The sequence below is a fragment of the Pholcus phalangioides genome, unplaced genomic scaffold (assembly GCF_987345545.1).
Source record: "Pholcus phalangioides strain wild (caught in Gottingen) unplaced genomic scaffold, Ppha-v1.0 ptg000016l_1, whole genome shotgun sequence".
In the NCBI taxonomy this organism is placed as follows: domain Eukaryota; kingdom Metazoa; phylum Arthropoda; class Arachnida; order Araneae; family Pholcidae; genus Pholcus; species Pholcus phalangioides.
Window position 1 is genome coordinate 13,904,398 of NW_028301609.1, and position 25,668 is coordinate 13,930,065.

At 40.7% G+C, this 25,668-nt stretch overlaps 1 protein-coding gene across 2 annotated transcripts in view; it reads left to right on the top strand.

Annotated features, from left to right (window-relative positions):
* LOC149075110 (fasciclin-1-like) overlaps positions 1 to 25,668 on the top strand; it is a 78,515-nt gene that overhangs the window by 26,828 nt on the left and 26,019 nt on the right. For both annotated transcript variants that reach the window (XM_089245669.1, XM_089245670.1), the window contains exons 2-3: positions 18,759 to 18,906; positions 21,536 to 21,651. In XM_089245669.1, the coding sequence (XP_089101795.1) occupies positions 18,759 to 18,906; positions 21,536 to 21,651 (264 nt within the window). The remainder of the gene's footprint in view (positions 1 to 18,758; positions 18,907 to 21,535; positions 21,652 to 25,668) is intronic.

The following is a 25,668-nucleotide window of genomic DNA, read 5'->3' on the forward strand; positions in this document are numbered from 1 at the left end:
AGACACAGAGAGATGCGGAGAGAGAAAGTTTTGTAATTATACGAGACTCTACCTGTACGGAGTTTTGGGATAGGAGACTCTCTTATGTATCTTGTAGTTAGTTAGGAGAGGAGAGATATATACACGCTTGTTTCAAAAAATTAGAACGTTCCAGAAATTTATGACCACAGTTCATGGAATGCTCAAATTAGAAAGCAAAAATCTACAATATGGATGTAGTTTGCATTTCCATCTTCCAAAAGGTTCTTCTTGATTATATCGGTGGTAAAAAAATTGTATCGATGGATTGAACGCGTCCTAAAATGTCATATTATTTTTCGTCTTTGTTTCGAAAAATTAGGACACCTGACATTGAATGGAATATTTCAAATGGGTGGGGTTTCTTGGGTCATGCGTAGGTGGCCCGATACGTTAAGATGGTCCTAATTTTTCAAACAGTGCTTATGGACTATGAAAGTACTCGAGCAATTTTCCAATTACAATTCACTTAGCACTTACTCCGTTTCGTTTTTTTTTGCAGGATTTTCACCAGTAACATCCTGGAATATTCCATGATCACAAGAAGGCCATATGGCCCTAGGTTGAGAAACAACGGACTAAAAGATAAACGTCGCCTTACTGATGGTTTAAACAAAAATCAATAAAAAACTTGATATTTCAAGATTAAATTCTCTCAAAGTCAATCAAAATATACCCAATATAAAAACTAAATAATAATAATAATAGCAATAAATGAATAATCACCAAACAAATCTAATGCATAAGTGTCACGACAGACATCGTTTTTCGCATTTCGTTTTCTGGAAAAAAATTTTAAAACGTAATATTCAAGGAAGAAATTTGACATAAAAATTCTCGACTCTTATCCAAATATATCACCGTGACAGGTGAAACCTTTTATTTTATCTGAATTCTTTGACTCCGTAAACATCTGTTATATACTTTCAAGAGGTTGGAGATATTTTCTTTGTCAATCCCGAGAAAGGATTATAACATAAAGTAACCATGTAAATATGTAGAGGCCATGTCTCAAGGGTCTCCACTGGGACACCAAGACTGGGCCCTACAAATTTCTGTACGGAATCCACTTGGTTCGGCACTTGTCTTATACACTGCTGGCCACCCAAATTGCAACACCAAGAAAGACAAGAGATATCGCAACAATATTTATTTTGTAGATAACATGTTGACCAAGCATCAAATGATTAAATTTATAGACTTCTGTGAAGTGTGGTTCCTGCCAAAATCAGTAGCCAGAGTAGCCGCCATTGTTGGAGATCACCGCTGCCACACGCCTCGGCATTGATTGAAAGAGACTTTGGATGTGTTCTTGGGGTACAGCAGACCAAGCAGCTTCCACGCGTTGCCAAAGTTGATCTGGTGTGGCAGCTGGGGATGTAATCTGGGTCAATCGTTGAGCAACCATGGACCACATGTTTTCTATCGGCGAAAGATCCGGAGAGCGAGCTGGCCAGGGAAGCAATTCAATCTGGCGATTGACGAAGAACCTTTGGACAATGCGTGCCACGTGTGGTCGCGTATTATCCAGTTGAAATATGGCTGTGGGCAAGCCCTGAAGGTAAGGAAGGACAACTGGCTCCAACACCTCGGAGATGTAGCGCTGGCTTTTTAAAGTACCGGCAATGCGTACTAGAGGAGTGCGAGAGTGATATCCAATACCACCCCGTACCATAATACCCGGTGCAGGACCAGTGTGGCGGTGCATAACGCAGCTGTTCAGCATCCTCTCTCCACGGTGTCTCCAGACTCGAATCCGACCATCGTGGTGTTGCAGACAGAAGCGTGACTCGTCAGTAAAGACAATTTCATTACATTGTGCCGTCCAATTCCTTCTTTCATCGCACCATTGGCGGCGGAGACGTCTGTGGTTCTGCGTCAAGGGTAGACGAAGCAATGGACGTCTTGCGGACAGACCACTCTGCTGTAAACGGCGTCGAATGGTACGCGAAGGCACTGGATGATGCGGTACAGACTGAATGTGCTGTGCTATGGTTCGTGATGTGGCTGAGCGATCCGTCACTGCCATACGCACAATACGCCTGTCATCACGTGAAGTGGTGCACTGAGGTGGATGCGATCGAACACGTCGGTCCGTCGTACCCTCCTGCATCCAACGATCACATATCCGCATTACAGTTGTTTGGTTTCGTCCAACACGACTACCGATTTCCCTGAAAGATCTCGGTAGGCCACTATCCTTCCTCTGTCGAACTCGGATACTTGATCAAAAGATGATCGCTGTTTTCTACGAGGCATAATTGATCGTTTTTTTTGAAAAAACCACAAGAAAAACACAATTGCCGTACTTCAAATCGTCGAAATCTCCAAGCCTTAAATAGCGCTTTGAAGTGGCGCCACAGGCGCGCGTGATGTGCGTCTGCGCTGAAATTCTAATCATTTGCATATCTCACCTCCGCTAATGCATGTTGTAAATTTCATATTATTTGCATGCTTCCTTCAGGGTGTTGCATTTACGGTGGCCAGCAGTGTATTAACATGTACGTTACCACACATGTTAATTAAGCATCTCTGCATTTCCCATTTCTATGCACTTATGTCCAGAACATGTCGTCTGTTATCCGCGGGAACCCTTGCCAGGGGCCCCAAACTTTCTTGTACCCTGGCTTTATTGGAAGTATTAATTCTGAAAGTGATCACAGCTTTTCCACTATATTTCACTTGAGAAGTTTACTTTTTCACATCTGTTTTTTTTTTATTCACAGCTCTGTGTGGCGCTCTTGGCGACCTCTCGTAGCCTCTATTCCAATTTATTTTCATCCGTAGCACCCTCAAATGTCTTGGGATGTTTCAGGGTGCCCACCAGAAGGAGGTCCCATAAAAATTCGTAAAAAGTTCAAAACTTAAATAAATGTGAACAAATTGATGCGGTCAGCGAGAAAGGTATTCTAACGGGAACGGGGGGGGGGGGGGTTCTTTTTGTGCAGAATAAAAAATTAGTTTGATTTTTTTTTACTCACGAGATGACGCTGCACGAAATTGAAGTGAGGATGGATTGAACCTGAATCTTTTTTCAATCTCTTCTGTTACCAAATCGTTCGTAAAGCTGAAACCGGTGATTAGTGGCTGAGGTAAAGATACTTTACCAACAGTGCTTTATCCACCAATGTCAATATGAAAGCCCTTAAGCTGGGTTGTTCTCGGAGCAGGTTTTGGTAATCGGAGCAGGTTTTGGTAACTTTACCACGCTTCGCGTTTGCGTTTTTCTGTCATGGCGCATTATCTGTTCTGTCGTTTGCACATCGATGTATTTTAACACAGGGAGACAGAAATTAATAGAAATAAAACACAGGAAAAGGGAAGATCTGCGAAACACGCGGCACACGACGCATTTGATTCATCCAGAAGCAGTTGGCCAATCACGCCCGACGTAAAGCATTGGTATTAGACGCGTTGCGCTCTGTAGGAAAGCATTCGTACTGCTTTTGTTATTGGTGAGTAGACGGCGTGTCGCACTGGGCGATCGATCCCCGTTGCCCCTACTTCACCAAACACCAACTCTGACCATATTGCTGTATTGCAATTTACTGCCATTAATGAGATGGGTTGAAAATGAAGGCGCAATCTATTGGTAATTGCCTCAAGTTCGTCATCTACATCCTCCCTCGGATTCGAATCCGGGACCGTAACAACAACCTTCACGGTGGTAGACGAGCATCTTACCACCACGCCACTCGGGCGCCCACGTTGCCCCTGACACAGAAATTCCGCTAATAGGAAAACGCAGCTTTAAAGCCTCACGTAAGCGCGCTAGTAACAGGAAAATTTAGAAATAATCGGCTAATCGTAAAGTTTTAATTTTATGCGACTCTGATTTGCATCGTTCCAGCGATTTGCTTCTTACTTTCAGCGCCCTCTACCAAAAAATTTTCAAGTAGTTTTATCCTTCCTAAAAAAAAACGAAAAAAAAGACACACACACACCAACAACTTCGTGAGAATAACTTTTCTTGCAAACCAAACCAATTCCTTCAATTTTCATGAACTTTTTAAACTATTTACGAATTTAAGGGACACCCTGTATATCTAATATCGCAAAAAAATTACTAAAACACTGCAATGCAAAAACGTCACTACAAACATCTTGTATATGGCATTTGTATATTTCCGTTTCTTCATGAAAAAACTCCAAAACTTAAAATTCAGGAAACATTTAACTTCGCAATATAAATTCCTGACTCTTATCCAAATATATCACAGTGAGAGTCGGAAGAAAAAAAAAGTGATTTCTGGAGCCGAAAATCCTTCACTTTTTCGACTCCGTAAACATCTGTTGTACACTGTCGAGGAGTCGCAGATATTTTTCTTTTCGATCCCAGAAAAGAAAAAGATTCCAAGAAAATTTCTAAAAGAAACATCCGAAGATGAAAAGGAAGAAGTCGTCGAAGATAAGGATGAGGAAGAGGATTGATAGATATTACTCTGGGAAAAATAAAAAAAAAACAACAACAGAAATATACAGTTCTCTGAAGATGACTTACTCTGTCTGTGATGGTTTCCACTAAAGGAAAAAATAGGTTTTTATATCTCTGTATGTACCCGAAGGCAAGTTTCTCTTTTCCTGTTTTTTTTACAGAAAAGAAATTTTCTTAGAAGGAGAAACTATCATAGTAGAGATTGAAACTTGATCTAGCAATAAGGAGTTGTGATTTCAAGAAGCTTTTGCCTCCAGTTATGACCGAGAGAATATGAAGAAAAAAATGGCTTCAAGAGTGTATGTTGTCCAACGTCGACCGTCTTTCGATTATTTTAACCGTATTTCCATCTATCAACCAATTTCTGTTTTTCTTGAAAAAACCACAAGATGGAGGATATTTTTCTTAAGCTAGTGAACGCTATTTTTATGTATGAACTGTCAGTAAGGCGTTCTGAAAGTAAAATGTTTGACTGCCTCAAGTTTGATGTTGTTTGGATTTATAGAAAATTTAACGACCAACAATCCATTGACGAAACATTCACCGTCAACATCGACGAAAAATTCACCACTAACAATTCATCGACCAACAATCAATCCACGAAAGATTCACCGCCAGCAATTCATCGACAGAACATTCCCCACCTACAATTCATCGACAGTAAATTCACCGCCAACCGTTCACTGCCGGAAAGATCATCGATTAACCATCCCTCGCTGCAAAATTCACCGACCATCAATTCATTCACGGAAAATTCAGCACCAACATTTCATCTGCTGAAAATTCACTGACCGAAAAATTCACCGACCAACAATTTACCGCCAAAACATGCATCGACCGAAAATCACAGCTGGAATAATTAACTGACAACAATTCGACACCTCGGTAGTGAGTAAGCGAGTGACATATTGAGCGACCTATTGAGTTTGTGATTGAATAAGCGAAAAAAGTGGCGGAGCGAACGATATAGTGAATGAGTGATAAAATGAGCGTGTGAGTGAGAGAGGACGAGATAGCTCTAATTACAGGGTGGTTTCTTTTATAGTCTCTCACACTCACTCCTTTACTCACTCAACCATTTCCTTGGTCACTACCTTACTTGGTCCCTTAATTATTTATTCACTCACTCATTTTGCTGAATTGGTCACTCACTTGTTTTCTACTTGAACCAAAAAAAAGTTTTATACATCTCTATATACAGGGTGTCCTGGAAGTGCTAATGCAACTTTTACCTCATCAACGACCGTCGTAGAGGTATAGTTTCGACTTAACAAAAATGCTCAAAAGGCGTTAGAAAATTACCCTGTACCAGTTTTGAGAATGAGAATACAATGTGCCACAAAATAAAAAATTTAATTTGTTTATACGTTCCCTCTGTCCTCTAACATCCAATTAGAAAACTGTTGCCCAGTTTCTCCTATGGCCAACAGAAAAAAATCCGAGTTTCCAAGTGCAATGTTCACTCGAATATTTGAATTCAAAAATCGGAGGAAAGTTGACAAAAGACAGCAAAAACTAACGGGCAACGCTTCTTTCCATCATTTATGCTGTTCTTTCTCAACCTTTCTCCGATATTTGAATTTGAATATATCAGTGAATATTGCACTTATAAAAACTTGAAATTTTTTTTGTTGGCTTCAGCAGATACAGGGCAACAACTTCCTAATTCGAAGTTAGAGGAACCGTTTACAAATTTCGATTTTCTTATTTTGTTACACACTGTATTTCCACTCTGAATACTAGTACAGGGAATTTTTTAACGACTTTTGAGCATTTTTTAAACTGAAACTATACCTTCACGACTAACGGTTGATGAGATAAAGGCAGCATTAGCACTTACAGGACACACTGTATGTGCCAGAAGACAACTTTCACTTTTCCTTTGAAGAAAATAAATTTTCTTAGAAGGAGAAACTATATCATACTGGAGATTGAAACTTGATCTAGCAATACCATCTTTCGGTACTTCAATCATATCTCCATCCATGGACCAGTTTCTGTTTTTTCCCAAGAACCCAAAAGTCGGAGGATGTTTTTCTTTAGTTAATTAACGCTATTTTTAACCCTGAAACTGAAAGAAATTTTTTTGAATGTCTCAAGTTAGAGGTGATTTACCGAGAATTCAGCGGTGCAAAATTCACCACCAACAATCCCTTGCCGAAAATTTACCGGAGAAAAAGTTACTGACACAAAAACATTCGAGCAAAATTTACGAGCGATAAATTCACCGACCAACAATTCATGGATGGGAAATTCAGCCACCAACAATTAACTGCGGGAAAAAATTTACTGACGAATAATTCATCTATGAAAAATTCATCGACCAACAATTCATCTATGAAGAATTCATTGCCGAAAAATTCACCGAAGGAAAATTCATCGACGAAAAATCTATCGATGAAAAATTCATCGACCAACAATTTGTCTACGGAAAATTCATCGATCAAGAAGTTCGAATACGAGTGAGCGACAGAGTGGGCGACTTAGTTAGTTAGTGAGCGAGTGACATATTGGGTGGCCTAGTGAGTGAGTTGCTGAAAGACTGAGTGACCCAGTGATTTAGTGATAGAATAAGCAACCTAGTGATTGCGTGAGTGAGCGATAGTTACAGGTCGGTTTTGCCCTTCCTTGCTCACTCAACCATTTCCTTGCTGACGCATTCACTTGATCACTGACTTGATTTCTACTGTATTAAAATATATTTTTTTTATATTGCTATAAATAGCCGAAGACAAGTTTATTCCTCAGTGCCTCAGCGTTTTTTTTAAAGAAAAGAAACTTTCTTAGAAAAAGAAACTATCACAGTGGAGGGAGAGAGAGAGATCGGACCTTGATCTCTAGCAATAAGTAGTTGCCATTACAAGAAACTTTGCCTCCAGTTATGACCGAGAGATAAAAAAATGGCTTTATGGCTTTAAGTGTGTGTTGTCCACCTTCTTTCGGGGTTACTTTAATCGCATCTCCATCTATATATCGACCAATTTCTGGTTTTCTTGAAAATCGTAAGGTGGAGAATGTTTTTCTTAAGTTAGTCAAAGATATGTTTAATGTATGAAACTGTCCGTCAGCTATTTTGAAAGTACAATTTTTGACTGTCTCTAGTTTAATGTCTTGAATTTATAGAAAATTCACCGACAAAACAATCCATCGAAGAAAAATCCACCGCTGACATTTAGTGACCAACAATTCATCGAAGCGCCATTTCACCGTCAAAATCCATCAACGGAAAATTCACCAACCAACAATTAATTCATGGACGGAAAATTCACCAACTGACAATTTATTCATGAACAGAAAATTCACCGTCCAAAAATGCATCGACGGAAAATCCAACGACAAAATATTGAACGCCAAAAATTTCATTGACGGAAAATTCACCGCCGGAAAAATTCATTGACAACAGTCCGACATGAGTGACTGAGCTACATTGAGCTACCTAGTTAGTGAGTGAGCAGAGAGCAACAGGCCTATAAACAGTACAAATATTGTCACTACACATCACTCACTTCACTTCTGAGATATAGATGGCAGCACTGAAAAATCATACACAACACTAGATGCGCACTCAGACTGTTAGGTACACACACTTACAATTCCGGCACAACTCACTAGGTAGTAAATTGCCTATGGCGATAGACCTGAGTTGTGATCGGTTTGAAAAAAAAAAAAAAGTTAGTGAGTGAGCCGCTGTGGTGGTTGAGTGGTCATAGTGACTCGCGTCGCGAGGTCCCGGGTTCGAACCCCACCGTCACCACAGTGGTGGTCGGCGGAAGTTGGTTTTCTGTGGTTCCCAACTTCAATGCGCGAATGCGAGCCGATCTCCCCTTTAAAATCTCGCCACAGAGCAGCAGACCTACAAACAGTACCAATTGTTATTAAATCATAACACATCAGTCACTTCATTTCTGAAATATAGATGGCGGCACTGAAAAATCAAACACAACACTACATACGCACTCAAAGACTGTTAGGTACACACACACAGTTACACATCCGGCACAACTCACAACTCGGTTTGAAAAAACGAAAGTTAGTGAGTGAGCGTGTGACATATTGAGAGACCTATTAAGCGAGCGATTGAATAAGTGAGCAAATGACTGAGCGAACGACATAGCGAGTGAGTGATGGAATGAGCGACATAGTGAATAAGCTAGTGAGTGAGTGACCTAGTGAGTAAGCCAAGTAGCACTCGAGTGGCGAGGTGGTAAGATGCTCGTGAAAGTTGCTGTCACGGTCCTGGGTTCGAAACCGAGGGAGGATATAGATAAGATATTTTCCCTAACGAACTTGAGGCGACTTCCAGTAGACAGCGCCTCCATTTCCAACCCATCTCAGTAATGACAGTAAATTGAAACATAGCGATATGGCCAGAGTTGGTGTTTGGTGAAGGAGTAAGTGATTTAGTGATATAGAATGAGCGGCCTAGTGAGCGTGTATGAGAGAGAGAGGTAACTCTAGTTACTTATTGGCTCGCACATTTTCTCACCTGGTCATTTAGACTTGCTTCTGATTTCGGTATAGTCAACATTCAGGGATGTCGGTGTTTCCACCAAAGTGGAAATTTTAGGGAAATGTAGAAACTTTACAAATGTGTGGATTCTGATAAGGTCGGCATTGCCTGTTTACATTTTAACTTCTACCAACAATCTCTGTGATTTCAATGAATTGACTGGATGAATTCAAAGAGGGACTGAGTTTAAGGTTTAAGACGCCGACGAAATTGAATATGATAAATTTCCGAAATCGGCATCTTGATCATTCCCCCCACCCCCAAATGGTCGGAAACTACGAACTAAGATCCCGGGAGAACAGCACTAACGCACACAATTGTTGTCCTCTCACGTTGAATAATCCCTCCGCGATTGGCCCCATATAAAGACAGAGTTTCGGGAAATCGATTTCCAATGCGTGTGCGGCCGAATCTTCCCAATATATATCTTTCTATGTGACCTCTGTTTAATTCGGAATAATCTCCGTACAGCCGAAAGGAGTTTCAACCTAAAACCATCGGCCAATCGCCAATACAAACTCGAGAGCGTCTCAGAACTCGGATCGCGAAACTGATCGAATAGGAACCCGAATTTGCATTTAGGAGAAAAGGGCTAAGATTATGAAACGAGAAGATTTCAGGATCCATCATTTCCATGAGTGAGTGAGTGAGTGAGAGAGAGAAGCTTGCCTCTCGAAATTATCCAATATCCAAAGACAGACTCTTATGCGTATGTAGTATAACCAATTCGCCTCCTAACGGTTGCCTGCTGGCTCCTTGGATGTTAGCCGTAGATTTAATTGAACGTGGGCAACAGAAACGAGATGTGTGTGTGGATATGGGAGAAGCGCATCTTTGAGATGAGATTGTCTGGTAAATCATTAACGAGCTTCCAAGGTTCAATTACTCTGCAAACGCAAGCTGCTCTCTGGCCGAATAATCTCTCTCTCTCTCTCTCTCAAAGCTATTTTTATAATGGAATTATTTTTGGACCCGTGTCTTAGAGCACTTGAAAGATCCACGCTAGAGCTTAGAGGAAACGAAAAAATAAGAAGGTTGAATTCTGTCGAGTTCTAGCATCGCTCTCTCATTAGATCGCTTGTTATAGATACATATTCCTTCACTAGATTTTCGACATTTTCCGGGTCGTTAAGATCTAGTTATGGGCAGTAATAAATGAGATGATTAGGGGGGTGCGTGTAACTGTGGACTATGACTATGCGTTTCAGCAACGTTACTGCTCTTGAAGATTCCGATTGTTTCAACGTTGTGTATGGTAATGTTTTAACACACGGATGGCCAACCCACGGCATGCGTGCAACAAGTGGCACGCCATGGTATCGGGAGTGGCTTTGAATGCTTTCTAAAAATTAAAAGAAACTCTCTCTACTCCATTTTTCAATTAAAGAAATTCTCTCCATATTTTAAACAATCCTTTTCTTACCAATGATGGTCTTGCAGGCTGCCAAATATATATTTGGTATGCCATAATAACTATAATATGAGATGTGCCGACCTTACCAAGTATAGTATTGTTACAGAATTCATAGAAAAATCCTGAAAAAAACCTCAATGAACAAATGTATCCCAGAAATGGTGATAGAAATCATTTCAGATTTACTTTCAGGAAACATTTGAGGACTAACGAGAGAAATAATTTCATTATTATTGAAAGAAAATAATTTTATAATTACTGTATTTTGAAAAATAATAATTTTAGAGTTAATGAGAGAAATCTGTCAAAGCAAATGCATTATTATTGTAAGAAATAATTTCAGGATTAATGAAAAAGAGGTATTTCGCAATTTATGAAAATTCATAAGTAATGAAAAATGTTTCCCGAATTTACGGAAGAAATATGTTTCCAGAATCAATGAAAAAATTACAGAAATATGAAAATTCGTATTTAATAACAAATTAATATCGAAATTTTTTTTATTAAAATTCAGATGTAATGAGAAAAAAATTCATATTAGCATTGCATCATTATTAAATTAATATTCATTAAAAAATTCGTATTTAACGGAAAAATAATTCAAGAATTTTTAAATAAAATCTAATTTAGTTGAATGTTTAAAATATCCTGAATAAATGGAAAAAAAATCGATATTTAATTTTTAAAAAACATTCCAGAATAAATTTTCAGATTCAATGAAAATTATCCTAATTCCTAATGGAAATTCATATTGAGGAAAATTTTTTTAAATAAGTGAAATTTTCTCAAATATTATGGGCCCCCCCTGTTATACTCGGCCCCCGAGCTTCGTTGGGCCCTACCCGTTAAGACGCGACTGTGCATATCCAGTTACCATAGTATGACTTGTTAGTCCTCGGACTCAATGAAGTCCATGGGATTCACTAAATCAATCGGTCAACCACTTTCTCACTAGCTTACTCACCAGGTCGCACATTCTATCACTAACTTTTTATGTCCTATACTCTGTCATTTGTGCGCTTAATCAGCCACTTACTCCCTAAGTCACTCAATATGTCACTCACTCACTCACTCACTAGGTAGCTCACTCTGTCACTTTGTTGTCGAATTGTCGTCGGTGAATTGTTCCAGCGATGAATTTTCGGTCGACGAATTAGTGGTAAGTTAATTTTCCGGCGATGAGTTGATGATAGATGAATTTTCCGGCCGTGAATGGTCGGCGCTGAATTGTTGCTCGGTAAATTTTTCGTCGATGAATTGTAGGTCGGTGAGTTTTTCGTCGATGAATTGTAGGTCGGTGAGTTTTCCACCCATGAATTGTTGGTGGTGAATGATTCATTGACGAACTGATAGTTGGTGAATTGTTGGCTGTGAATTTTCCGGCGACAAATTGTTGGTCAGTAAATTTTTCTTCGATGACTTGTTGATCGGTGACCGTTCCGTCGATCAATTATTGGTGGTGAATGGTTCGTCGATGAATTGATAGTTGGTGAATTGTTGGTGGTTAATTTTTCGTCTGTGAATTCCTCGGTCAATCAATGCAATAACCATGCTGGTAGTGGCGTATTTACAGGGCGGGGCGCTTAGCTCACTATAGAATGGGGCAGCAAGTTAAAAAGAGGAGCAAATTTGAGGAATGAGTAGCCAAGATAATCAGTAGAATGGAAGAAGAATGGCAAAATGTATATACTTTATATAGCCCACAATAAATCTGCCTCTTCCCAGACATCTGGCAAGATGGATTGAGGAGATCAAAAAAGTGGCTGGATTCAACTGAATGGCTAAAGCATCAGACAGAGCAGAATGAAAAAATTTAGTGACCTTCATTCCAGCAGTGGATCGAAAATGGTTGATGATGATGATGATGACACTTGTATATAAACACAAATGTAAAGGGTGGGGGGGATTGATAGTTAAATATCAAGTAATAGATGGGTGAAGGGGAGAAAAACAAAATTAGTAGTGACATCACTGTGGCAACGCGTGGTGGGTGCATTTTAAGTATCAAAATTAGAGATAATAAGTACGATTTGAATAATTGAGCTACTGTCTGAAAGGCAAAATATTTAAGATGGTAAATATGATGGGAAAAAATCAATAACTTTAATTAGTGTTTGGACAAATGCTTTAAAAAAAGTAAAAGGGCACGGAGATAGCACAAAATAGACAATATACATATCTTTTGAGGTACTTTTTGCAGGTGTAAAGAGAGGAAGCATTTCTTAATTTCAGTGGGAAGGGAGTTATCAAATATGTAAGAGAAATGAATTTTTTGAATATTTTTGAGAGAATAATTGGATAATTGAGATAGGCCTATAATTACATAAATCATCATGAATTTGTTGAATTCATAAATAATGGTGAATATTTCCGAAAATCATGGAAGAAATATTTTCAGAATTAATAAAGATTATCATTCAATAATAATGATAATAATTCCGGAATTAATTAAAGTCCATATTTAAGAAAGAAAATTATTCCAGAATTGATTAAAATCCATGTTTATCACCAAATGAAGAAAAATCAAGTTTCATCATAAAAGTGATTGGGAATCTAGTGAAATGTCCAACTCGAAAGGTTTTCTTTCCATCAAAGTACATACTCGTTACGCGTGTTTGCGCTTTGTGGGCCGTCGGGCCTCCCAGAAAGTCGAGCCCGACTAATAGATTAATAGATGAGATTGGGCCTCGTCGCCTCGGACACACTCATTCGTTCTTGAAGAGGATGTTGTAGTTTTATTACCGGCAGCATCGAGTTACAGCCTCGTGTCATTTGAGACGGAGTAGGAAGATTATTTGCGGAATAAAAAGAGCCTCCTACTTATTTTTTGCTGTTTCACAAACGAGCGGCAAAATTCGACACGCGTCCTTCTTATCGAGAACACAAGGGTAAAAAAAAAAAGGACGCGAGTGTCGTTAATCAATTTATCTTCTTGTCCCGAGAATGGCTTAATTCGCTTTTCCTTGATGTTCTGCGGAAACTTTGTACAACATGACGGGAAAGAAATCCACGTCCTGGGAATGAAATTCCATGGCCATCCCTCACCACACTTTCTATGTCTCTGGTGAATACTAATCACGACGAGGTGCTCCAATGAGGACGTCTTCTTGCAATCGAATAATTTGATTTTGCTTTGAACATCACATAATGACCTAATACAGACCGAGGGTGCTCAGCGTTTTTGGAAGTGCAGGCCACTTCGTTGATTTGTAAACGTGTCGCGGGCTACTTTAGTTATCTGGAAATGTGCCGACGACTACTCGAGTCGTCTGCAAACGTGCCGTTAGTCACTCTAGTGATCTGAAAGTGTTATGCGAGTTACCCAGGTTATCTGAAAATGTGTCGCGGGCCATAGTGGTAGTGGTTCGGGACGGGGAGGATCTAGAGATCGCTTTTTGGAGGGGTGATTTTACATATTGTTATGGATGTTTTGGACATACGTACCGCATTTTGTCCCGTATTTTCTGGGGCAGTCCCAATTTTTTCTTTTCGTTACGATTTCTCTCGTTTTTTAGTCGAAGATTTCTTGAATTTTGTCATTTAATCAAAAACATTGATAAATGTATTTTTCAACGGATTGATTGAGTGCAATATTATCATGTAGGAGTTACGAAAATTTAATGAATTATCGCATTGGCGGCATTATTGCATATTTCGCTTGGGAGGAAGTGATCGGCGTGATCACCCACCGTAGATCCGCGCCTGGTTCCGAGTGTATCTAAACGGGTGTGGAAGGTGGGTTCATGTTGAAATATGGTCGTTTTATGTAACGCAAATTGTCATAAACATTATAGGAACAGATAGTTTCTGGATATTATGCCGACGCGTGACCTCGGAAAGAAAAGTCATCTGGCCTCCGCCGGCAATCGAACCTAGGTTCTCTTTCATACCGTGCAACTCCGCTATCGTAAACACCAGTGTTTCTTAACCCTTTTCCACCCATGGCCCCCTTTTGACTATATTTTCTTCTCGCGGCTCCCGTCTTATCCAGAGAATCCCCTTCACCTCATCCACTCTTATCCAGAATCAAAGGCGAATTTGTGGTCAAATTTTTTTGATTACCCATTTCCACTGAATACGACACCCCTTGGGTTATTCCTTCTTATCCCCCCCCCTTTTATCTGTAAATATGCATCTGTCCATAGCAATTCCTATTACTTTCACAGATAATGCCTATACTAAAATGATAATAATAAATTTTATTGATAATTTTGACATTTGGACCCCTGTGCTTCAGTGAGCTTCCCTCTTCTGGAGTTTCTATGCAGGCCATCTTGACATTGTGGGGGGGGGGGCCTCCAATGATGTTCTGAGGAATGGTACACTTAGCTGGAAGCAACAAGCACAACAAATTTGCGTGCTTACTCTCAAAATTTCAGACATAGTACCAGACCTCATCATGTAAGCTGTGGAGAATCATGTGTGCACATGAAGATCCCGTGACCATGTCCGGATGGGGCCCCGTGTTTAAAGGGCAGCCGTGGTTCCACAAGACTTCGAGATTGCAAAACAAGAAGTGGTTCGACGGACGAACACAGATTTATTTACAGAACAGGTATTTATACACGTATTTACAAGCTATTCAGAGAGCTAACTGACTTTTTGGAAGTTGACTTTTTCTGCTGGAATTTCCGAGCCAGGTCCGTCATGACGATGCTCACGTTGGCTCCGGTGTCGATGACCATCCTGCACGGCAGTCCACCAATCTCGCCTCTCACGTGTAGCTCGTGGTCTCCTCCGTACGGCTATGAGACATGGTACAGTCGGCATGGCGCACATCTTCCGTACCAGTAGCTGTGACTGAGCATACGCTCCGCAGGTGGCCTTTTTCGTGGCGTTTCCAGGTTCCCAACGACTTGTCCTTCTCATTTTTCTCGGTCCCGCGATCGTTTTTGGCACTCTTCAGATCTTTCAGCTCTCTGACGGCAGCAATAGAGGTGGTGACATCTTTTACGGCTGCCGTGATGGCCTCTCGCTTTTCTTCGATGCTTGATTTCATCTGGCCTATCAAAGACATCAGTTGATTCAGCTGTTCTCGCATTTCTTTCATGTCCATTCTTCTCGTTTTCAAGCAAATCTTGAATTACCCTACTCCTTACACCTAATTGTTCCGGATAATTTTCCACAAGACTTCGAGATTGCAAAACAAGAAGCGGTTCGACGGACAAACACAGATTTATTTACAGAACAGCAATTTATACACGTATTTACAAGCTATTCAGAGAGCTAACTGACTTTTTCGCAAAGTTAAATCACAACTGACTGTTCATCGAATCTCTCTATTCGAGTCTCTTTGAGCCTGTCTAGCCTGCCATCTTGTGAGAGCCACGGTATTTATAACCCCGGAGAAACTTCGAGAAAAAGAACATTCCACAAAATTCTATTTTACAGTTTCTTAGTCGGCAACGCCACCGTATGGAGGGGTTGCACCAATGTCTGGAGGGGCGGGACTTTCTGGATTTTTCTCTACACGCCCTGCCAGTTCTCCATCAATCATGCATTTGTGCGCTTAACCGAAACCGGTGTCAGCCCTCGTTGCCAACGGAAAGTTGCGATAAAGGAATGCGCCATCTATCGCCCATAGTACGTAACAGTATTTTTACGAAAACCGCACTTTTTTTTGCTGATTGCTTGATTATTTTAAAATTAATGTTTAAAATGTGTCCAGGATTTTTTTCGCCCACCCTGTATTATTTACGAATGAGATCACATTTAGATCGAATGTATTTTTAAAGAAAAAAGAATTAGTTCCAAATGTAGACGACAGAAGAAATTAAGCGAAGGCAGTTTCGTGCAAATTAGTCCTATGATTTGATGGATTCACGTGCATTTTGCATTTCGTGCCGACAGCCAGACAGGTGCGGATCTAGGGCGATGTGCTCGGAGGGGCGTTTTATTGTTCTGGTTCATTCAATCGTACTGTATTTTACGAGAGAGATAAATTTTCCCCTCACTTTTCGCTCTTGATAGGGGCGATCACTTCCATCGCCCTCCTCTGGATCCGCGTATGTGGTCCAAGGCAAATATCTTCAGATGCGAATAAAGTCAAGCGATATCTCCAGCTGCAAATGAAGCGGAAGCGGACATCTACAGTGAATGAAGTAGAGACAGACATCTCGCCAGTCTAGAATAAAGTCGAGGGACCTATCTCAAGCTGTGAATGTAGACGAGGCAGACATCTCCAACTGCTGATAGAGTGGAGGCAATATTATATTCAACTACGAATGAGTTCGAACAGACGCTAGCAGCCGCGAACGAACTCCAGCAGACACTATCATCTGCGAATGAAATCGAGCAGACACTATGAGTCACGAATGAAATCGAGCAGACACTATGAGTCACGAATGAAATCCAGCAGGCACTATCAGCTGCGAATGGAACAAAGGCAGACACTATCAGAATCAAATTGAGCAGAGGCAGACACCATCAGCTGTGAATAAAACCTAAGCAGATATCCCCAGTTCCGAATGGACCTGGGGCAGACCTATTCAGCTTTGAATTGAGTGGAGGCATCTTCAGCGGTGAATAATAACGACGCAGACTACATTAAGTCCATCGATTCATCCCGCTTTTTACAGGGCAGATAAAGTTTCCCTTGGCACTTGGGAGGGGCGATCGCCCCCATCGCCACCCCTCTGGATCCACACATGCAGCTCCATTATTGCAAAGTTGTATATTTTATTTACTAGCACCATCTATTGTTAACTTTTTTTACTAATATTTTCTTAGATGAAAAAAAAAATCCGATACCCCATCATCCTATGTGTTCGAATCGTAATTTTAATCATAATTTGTATTTTATAAATTGAATATTGAAAATTTTAAGGAACTTAACTATGCACAGTACTGGAAGTTTTAATTTTTAGCTATTGTTATTTAAGTATCATACAAAATACTGACCGCGTACCAACAGATGTCAGTAGCGTCAAAATGTGATGAGCGCGTGCTCCTCGTGAGCGCGTCATTTAAAAAACAATTTTATAAGCCAAAAATGATCGTGCTGACAGACGAATAAACGCGTTTGGGAGAGGCAATCGCTGTATCCAAAGTAAACATGTCACTTCTGAGTCCTATGAACGATTATTGCCCACAATTTTCCGAAGATTGTGGACTTTTGCTCAGTTTTGACGATTTTTTTGAAGGAGTCTTATCGTTTAAGTCAAGGTCCCGTTTGGCATATACGGTCGACGCTCGATATAACGACCCCCCCCCCTCTCCCGTCGAAAACAAACATTACATTTGGTCGTTATATCGAAAGTAAAACATATATGATAGTCGTTATATGAAAACATTTGGGACTCTCTAAATAAGAGATCTGCAAATGTGCCGTCGGTCACTCAAGTGAACTGTAAATGTGCCGTGGGTCACTCAAGTGAACTGTAAATGTGCCGTGGGTCACTCAAGTGAACTGTAAATGTACCGCGGATCACTCAATGATCTGTGAATGCACCGTGGGTCATTTAAGTGAATTGTATATGCTCCACGCGTCACTTCAGTGAACTTTAATTGTCCCGCTGCCGCTTGAGTAACATGGAACTGTGTCACGGGTAACTTAAGTGGTGATATGTACCTGCATCGCAGGCCGCTCAAGTGCTCTGGAATAGGACCACCAGTCACATAGGTGATTTGTAAATGTGCAGTAGGCAGTTTGGTTGATCTGGAACTGCATCGTGGGCTACTCAAGTGATTCGTAAATATGCCGTGTGTTATCGAATTGTGATTTAAGTGATCTGGAAATGCACCGCAGGTCACTTACGTGATCTGCAACTGTGCCACGAATAACTTAAATTACGTGAACCTGTACCGCGCCGCCTAAGTGCTATGAAACTTTGCCGCAGATCACTTAAGTGATCTGTAAATATGCTGCGGGTCTCCACAGTGTGACTTAAGTGATTTGTAAATGTTCCGCGGGCCACTTAAATAATGTGCAACTATACGTATATCGCAGATCACTTACGTGACCAGGAACTGGGTCGCGGGTAACTTAAATTACGTGGATCTACTCCGTGGGCAGCATAAGCGCCGTGGAACCATGCCACCGGCCACTTAAGCGGTCTGTAAATGTGTCGCTGACCACTTTAGTGATCTAGAACTGTGTCAGGGTTCACTGAAGTGATGTACAGCAGTACAGCATGTTATCTGGAACTGCTCAAGTCCCTTAAGTGATCTGAGAATGTGCAGCTTATTGCATTTTTACAAAACTAGGTTTGAGGGCGCTGCCCACATCAGATGACTCCAAGGGCCCCACTCGGTCTGCGGGCCCTAGGTTGAACACATATATGCCGATCTCGTGTTTTTGGGAAGACATTTCTCTTATTATTGCAGTGAGTGTGATGTTGTTTAGAATAGATTTCTGCAAACCTTTTTGTCTTTGTTTTCAGTTCCACGAAATGCTGAACCGTGATGAGGTGTTGAGGAAGCTTCTCAATCATTGGCCAGTCACTGTATTCGCACCGACAAACGAGGCCGTGTCCAAGGAGCAAGAGTGGGTGATCGGCCGGGAGAGCAAAGTCGTCTTCTATCACGTCCGTGAGTTCTCTTTTGTTCCCTAATAATTTTTTTCCCGTCAGTGTTAACAAGCGTTATTCATGTGTGTGTGTGTGCATACACTGTGCATAAGAAAGTCCAGGGGTTCTTAACCATTTTCAGCGTCGACCCAAAATCAATAACAAGATCAACTTCGCGACCCCCATGGGACTGTTTTGTCTTTCAAAATTATTGAAACCAGTGACGCATCAAATGCATTTATGACAGAAATGTAAGTGAATTTGTAGGACCCATCTCTGAAGCCTATGCGAATCAAGTGCGGGTCGTGACCGATAGCTCAAGAATCATCCCTGGCTTTTAATGCATTTTTACGACCCATCTCTGAAGTCTATGCGAATCATGTATGGGTCGTGACCGATAGCTTAAGAATCATCCCTGGCTTTTAGTGCATTTTTATGACCCATCTCTGAAGTCTATGCGAATCATATATGGGTCGTGACCGATAGCTCAAGAATCATCCCTGGCTTTTAGTGCATTTTTACGACCCATCTCTGAAGCCTATGCGAATCAAGTGCGGGTCGTGACCGATAGCTTAAGAATCATCCCTGGCTTTTAGTGCATTTTTATGACCCATCTCTGAAGTCTATGCGAATCATATATGGGTCGTGACCGATAGCTCAAGAATCATCCCTGGCTTTTAAAGCATTTTTACGACCCATCTCTGAAGTCTATGCCAATCATGTATGGGTCGTGACCGATAGCTCAAGAATCATCCCTGGCTTTTAGTGCATTTTTACGACCCATCTCGAAAGCCATTACGGAAAAGGTTGGAGTGAGGACCTCAAGAATCCTTTTCTGCAAGTGGATTTGTACGATCCATCTGTAAAGGTTATGCGAAACAAGTTTGGGTCGTCACCGATAGCTCAATAATCCCTAGCTGTATGAGAGTTTGCACGACCTATCACTGAAGTCTATGTAAATCAAATTTCGGCCATGACGATAGCTCAAGAATCATCCTTGGCTGTGAGGGAATTTGAACGACCCGTCTCGGAAGCACCTGCGACTTATAGGTTAAGAACCCCCGTCCTACAGGCACACTTCCAATTAGAAAAGTACCCAAATAACTTCGGAAACCTCATTCATATTACAAGGTGTTGAAGTTATTTAAATGCAAAAAAAACCACAACTTTTTATTTGATCACTCTGTCCTCAAAATCCCGATTAGAGAGGGAAGTTGTTGCCTCGTCTCTCCTAAAGCCACCAAAAATACTGTTCCACGTGTATAAGTGCAATAATACACCGAGATATTTGAATTGCAAAATTGGAGAAAACGTTGGAAAGAACTGCACAAAATATAGGGTGGGCAAACAAAGTCCGTAAAAACTTTAAAAATGAATAAAAATCGGAAAAATAACCGTAATGAAAAACGGTTTGCAAGGTTAGCATCGCTAGGTCACGGGTATTCTTTTAAGACAGGGTAAAAAAAATAACTCAAATACAGCCGATAGGTGGCACTGACATATATAAGTCCAAGAAAAGATATGCAAGTAATGAACGAAATGCCTGGAAATCGTTTATTACAACAATATGTGTTCCACATGACCAATCACCACAGGGGATAACACATTGCAGGAGAGTCACAAATCCAGCAACGGCAGAGGGCAGCAGGTCCACATACGCGGTTTACAACGGTGAATTGATTGTGGATTAGGAGTGCAAGTTCTTATTACCTTCATTTGCATATTTCCACCGAAGTCACTCGTACCAGCGCCACCTATCGGGTGTTTTTTGCTCCTCCCCCAATTAAAAAAAAAAATTCCGCGACTTAGCGATGCTAACCCTGCAAACCGTTATTTATTTCGGTTATTTTTAAGGTTTTTATTCAATTTTAAAGTTTTTACGCGCGGACTTTCTTGCCCACCTTGTATATTGCACTTAGAAACGTTGAACTTTTTTTGCTAAGCCACAGCTAAAGTATTCCAATCGGGTTTTTCAGGACAGAGTGACCATACCATACTTTACGGAGTGTAACTATACAATCCCCCCCCCCCTTTCAATACGAATGACGTATATGAAGTTTACAAATTGCTTGCGTAATTTTTCTGATTGGTAATATACCGCCAGGATCAACGGTTCACCAGTAATTGGCGAAAAAGGGACTTCCGTAGGTGCGTGCACGGATAAGTTGTAGTAGTAGTAGCATAAACTAACGGACAACTGTCTTTTTTTTTCCATTTGTGTGGTTCTTTCCCAACCTTTCTCCGATTTTTAGTTGGAATATCTCAGCAAATATTGCACTCTTAGAAACTTGAAATTTGTTTTGTTTGCCTCAGGAGAGACAAAAACTTTCTAATTTGAAGTTAGAAGTCATAGGGGCCGTATAAAAATTTAGATTTTTATTTTGTGACACACTGTATTTCCACTCTCGAAACCGATACAGAATGATTCTCGAACACATTTTGAGCATTTTTTGAACTAAAACCACGCGTCTACGACGGATGGTGATGATGGCCGTACTGGGACTTACAGGACACCCTGTATATACAGGGCTCAAGCAATGCATGCATGTTAAATTACTTCTGATAGAAATGAAAAATGTAACGACTTTCACCGAAGAGTGGGTCTGAACATTAGTTTGTAATATTTTGCGATGTCACTTTTTTTTTTCCAGTGAATCTAGCGGCAAACAGGTCATATTTTCCGTTCACCTCGACAACTGCCCTGGCCGGAGGTCCACCGTTGTATCTTGGGGTCAAGGAGCCCAATAGTGGCGAATCCGAGGAAAAAGTACGTCAATCCCCAAAAACTGTTCTTTCATTTTGTTTTTTCCAATAAATTATATTGTGTAATTGCTAAATTTCTCGCTGTTACGTCACAGAATGTCTCATATCTAGGGGTCGGATTACATGCAAGTACATAAGTGAAACTGCATATTTTTGAGCTTTTGGCAGTTAGTGCATCTAGATGCGTAAAATCACTGAAATTTTAGAAATAAGTGAATATTTTTAGCATTTTTTTTGCATCGATGACTTTATACTAATGTTTGCAAGATTATTTTGAATAATTACAAGAATCTTTATAAGAAATTATTATGTATTATTCACTTTAGGGCACATTTTAGGCACTTTTAAATGCATAGTATCATGCACTTTATTAAATGCATTATATCAGGCACGCTTTTAAATGCATATTTTTGGCACTTTTTTAAATGCATATTTTTAGGCACTTTTCTGTTTAAATGCCCATTTTTGCACTTCTAAAAATACACGTGTTCTCCATTTTTTGCCCATATTTCATAGCTCAGCGTGTATTTTTTTTTTAGGTTAGGACATGCTTCAGTGTTTTAATACGCATACTTTTTTCTAATTTTCTACACATCTTTTTATGTATGCATATTTTAAATGCACATTGTTATGAATTTTTTTTTGTTTTTGTGCAGGTTTACATTTTTAAAGTCATATTTTTCTTAGTTCACTATATTTTTCCTCAATATACGTATAATATATTATTAATGTATAATGTTGAAGAATTTTTGAGACATATTTTGTATTTCATATATATTTTTACATGCATATTTTCACAGCTTTTATGATTTTTTCTTTTTTTGGCACTTTTACGCCAAAGGCATATTTTATTTTTCATTTTTGCGTACATTTTCCGTTTTTCCTGCCACACTTTGGTATTATTAGATGGATTTGTTTTCATTTCTATTGCATATTTAAGCATTTGTAGTCCATATTTCAGCACTTTTATTGCATATTTCAGCATTTTTATTGCATATTTCAGCGTTTTTATGGAATATTTTGCCACTTTTTTAGCTCATATAATCTGGACTCTACTCATAGCAGTTTCGGATCAATGGTCATAATCTTTCTTGATAATATCAAAAGACTGAGAAACCATCTAAAATCCCAAAATTCCACAAAATGAAAGTTGTTTTCGAGTTGTAGGGATACTGTCTGTACAGTCTGCTGTCAAGCTTGAAACAGAACCGAAAGTCTAGCCTACTAACTCATTCGACTAATTCTAAAAGCAGGGCCGCCCTGCGTGGGGAGGGGGGGGGGGACTTCCTCAACGAAGATGAAGAAGTGGAAAATGAAGAAAAACCATAGTGCCCAACCGAGACCAAAGACCACTGGCTGGCGCAGAAGCCGGACGACAAGCTTGAAAGTAAGCTGTTAGTCGAAACTATTAGTTTTTTGAGTGCAGGGCCCGAAGAAACCAAAGACCAATGGGCCGGCACTCTAGCAAGCCAGCAAGTCAAAACAACTCACAACTTACACTTTTTAATATCCCACCTACGCACAGACAAGTAGCGGTCACTTTCAATAATACATGCTTGACCCGTGAATCATTGCAGCTTGTTTTCTCGTATAACATCGTACAGGAGCGGAGGCGATACAGGAGGGGGAGGGGGTTTGCGATCCGCCAGTCACGAAAAATTGTGTCATGAGTACAGGCAGCAAGGGTGGGCAATGTCGAAAATCCCCCCCCCCATCCGGATCACCATGCACACCCTCACTGAACCATATCCCTCCTGTCATCCCGTTTGAAAAGCATGTATCGTCTTATGTACAGGAGTCCAGCAAGTCAATCAAGGGCAAACCATTTGACGCGCAGTTTAGCTGATCCCTCCCCTCCTTAAAAGTGTTGAGACAAGACTGTGGTGGGGGTTGGTCTGTAGAAGTGTACTAGAGAAGGCAAAACTATTGCTCGTGTTGATAGAGGATTTGTCAATAAGTTACTTCAGATGCCCACAAACTAGGGAAAGGTTTCTCGTTCTTGACATTCTCAGTAAAGATATCATTAAGAGCAACTCATATTTTAAAAAAGAAGTGGCTGATGACATAAGTATCATTCAACCCCCCCCCCCCGTCCCCCATAAAAAGTCAGCAAAACTGAAAGCCCCCCCTTTTCCCCCAAAAATACTGACTTTGTACTTGGGTGACCCGACAAGCCCCCAATCTCTTAAATTATTATTTTTTTGTGAATCTGACCATATGAGTGATCAAGCAAGTGGGTGGGTGACCGACTGAGTGAGTGACAGTATGTGTGAGAGACACCGCGAGGGAGACGCGAGTGTGGCCACTCATACGGTTACTCCCTTGGTCGCTCATACGTTCACTCACTTGGTCACTCACATGCGTGGTCCTTAACTCACAAATACAGTCACACTCTTACTCATATGGTACCCAATCACTTGGTCATTCACACAGTGAGTCACCTACTTGGCCACTCACTCAGTTACTCATACGGTCAGGGTGGGTAAATGTCCAGGGGGGATATGTGTGAGGCGAATACCTACGGGTGAAATTTTCGGATCCCGACCAAATTATACTCTTTCCATAAATACGCCGCCACTGCGCTGTATTCCTGTCGCCATATATTTCTCTCTTTCAAGATTAACTTTAATAAATGTCATCATTTGCTTTTTCTCTTCGATTTTAAAACCTATCAGTCAATATTGGGACACCCTGCATTTAATATCAATGAATATGTCGTGTAAAGGGTCCGATTTTCCCCTGTGAACGTAATACGTTCACCCCCCCCCCCCATGATTAGCTGGGCCCAGAATTTGAACAACGCATAATAATTGACTAGTCAAGAATGACTGATAGTCAGGAGGACTCCTAATTCCTGCTACACCCAGAGCCTTCCTCGTGGCCCTGGTCGGGATCCTGGTCAAAAACAAAATACATGTGTGTTTTAATTTGTAGGAATGGCAGCAATTTAATGAGGTTCTTGATAAATTGATATAATACATATTTATTGTTCTTAGCGTGAGGATACCATGAGTGATGATTGCTGAATGGTACTGCCGATTTCAGGACAGTTCCTGACAAGAACTGATTTTGAACTCAAGAAACATCAGAATATTTTTCAGGACATTCAACAGATGTCTCTACGACACGTTTCCAGATCATTTAAGCTGCTAATGGCACATATCCGGATCACTAAAAAAACCCAAGAGCACTTTAAAATTGACCTACGGCATGCTTCCAATTCATTCAAGTGGCACGTGCTACGTTTGTAGTGACTGACGGCACATTTCCCATATCATTCTATTGGTCCGCGACCTTCGATATCACTCGAGTGGCACGCCGCACACGTACAAATCGTTTAAGCTGTCCACGACACATTTATAGTTCAATTGAGTGACCAGCTTCACTGGCTCTCAGCACATTTCCAGATAAATTAACCTGACAATGACACGTATCTAGGTCACTGAAGCGCCAACTGTGGCACATCTCAAATTCATTTAAGTGGCACGTGGTACACTTGCGGATTACTAAAGTAACTGACGGCGTATTTCCAGATCACCCATGGCTCCTAGCACACTTTCAGATCATCTGAGTGACTCACGGCACATTTTCAGCGGTTTGAGTTGCATTCAGACCACTCGGGTGTCCCGCGGCACGCTTACAGAGTATTGAAGCGGTTCATGACACATTTGGAGTTCACGTGAGTGTCCCATTACATTTTTATAAATCATGCAAGTGAATATTAGCAAATATTCAGATCCGACTAAAATTGGCTACGGCATATTTACAGATCACTCAAGCGGCCAACGGCACACTTTTTGATCACCTGAGTGACTCGCGGCACATTTTCAAGTGACTCAGATGGCTCGCGTCGTACTTTTCGATCACCCGAGTGGCTCGAAGAACATTTCCAAATAACTCATGTGGCGCGCGACACGTTTCGAAACCAATGTAGTGACCGGCAAGTCCCCAAAAGGTTGAGTATCCTTGCTCTACGGGAAGTCGAGCCCATGCCCTCTCACATGGCGGGTGAGCACTCTAG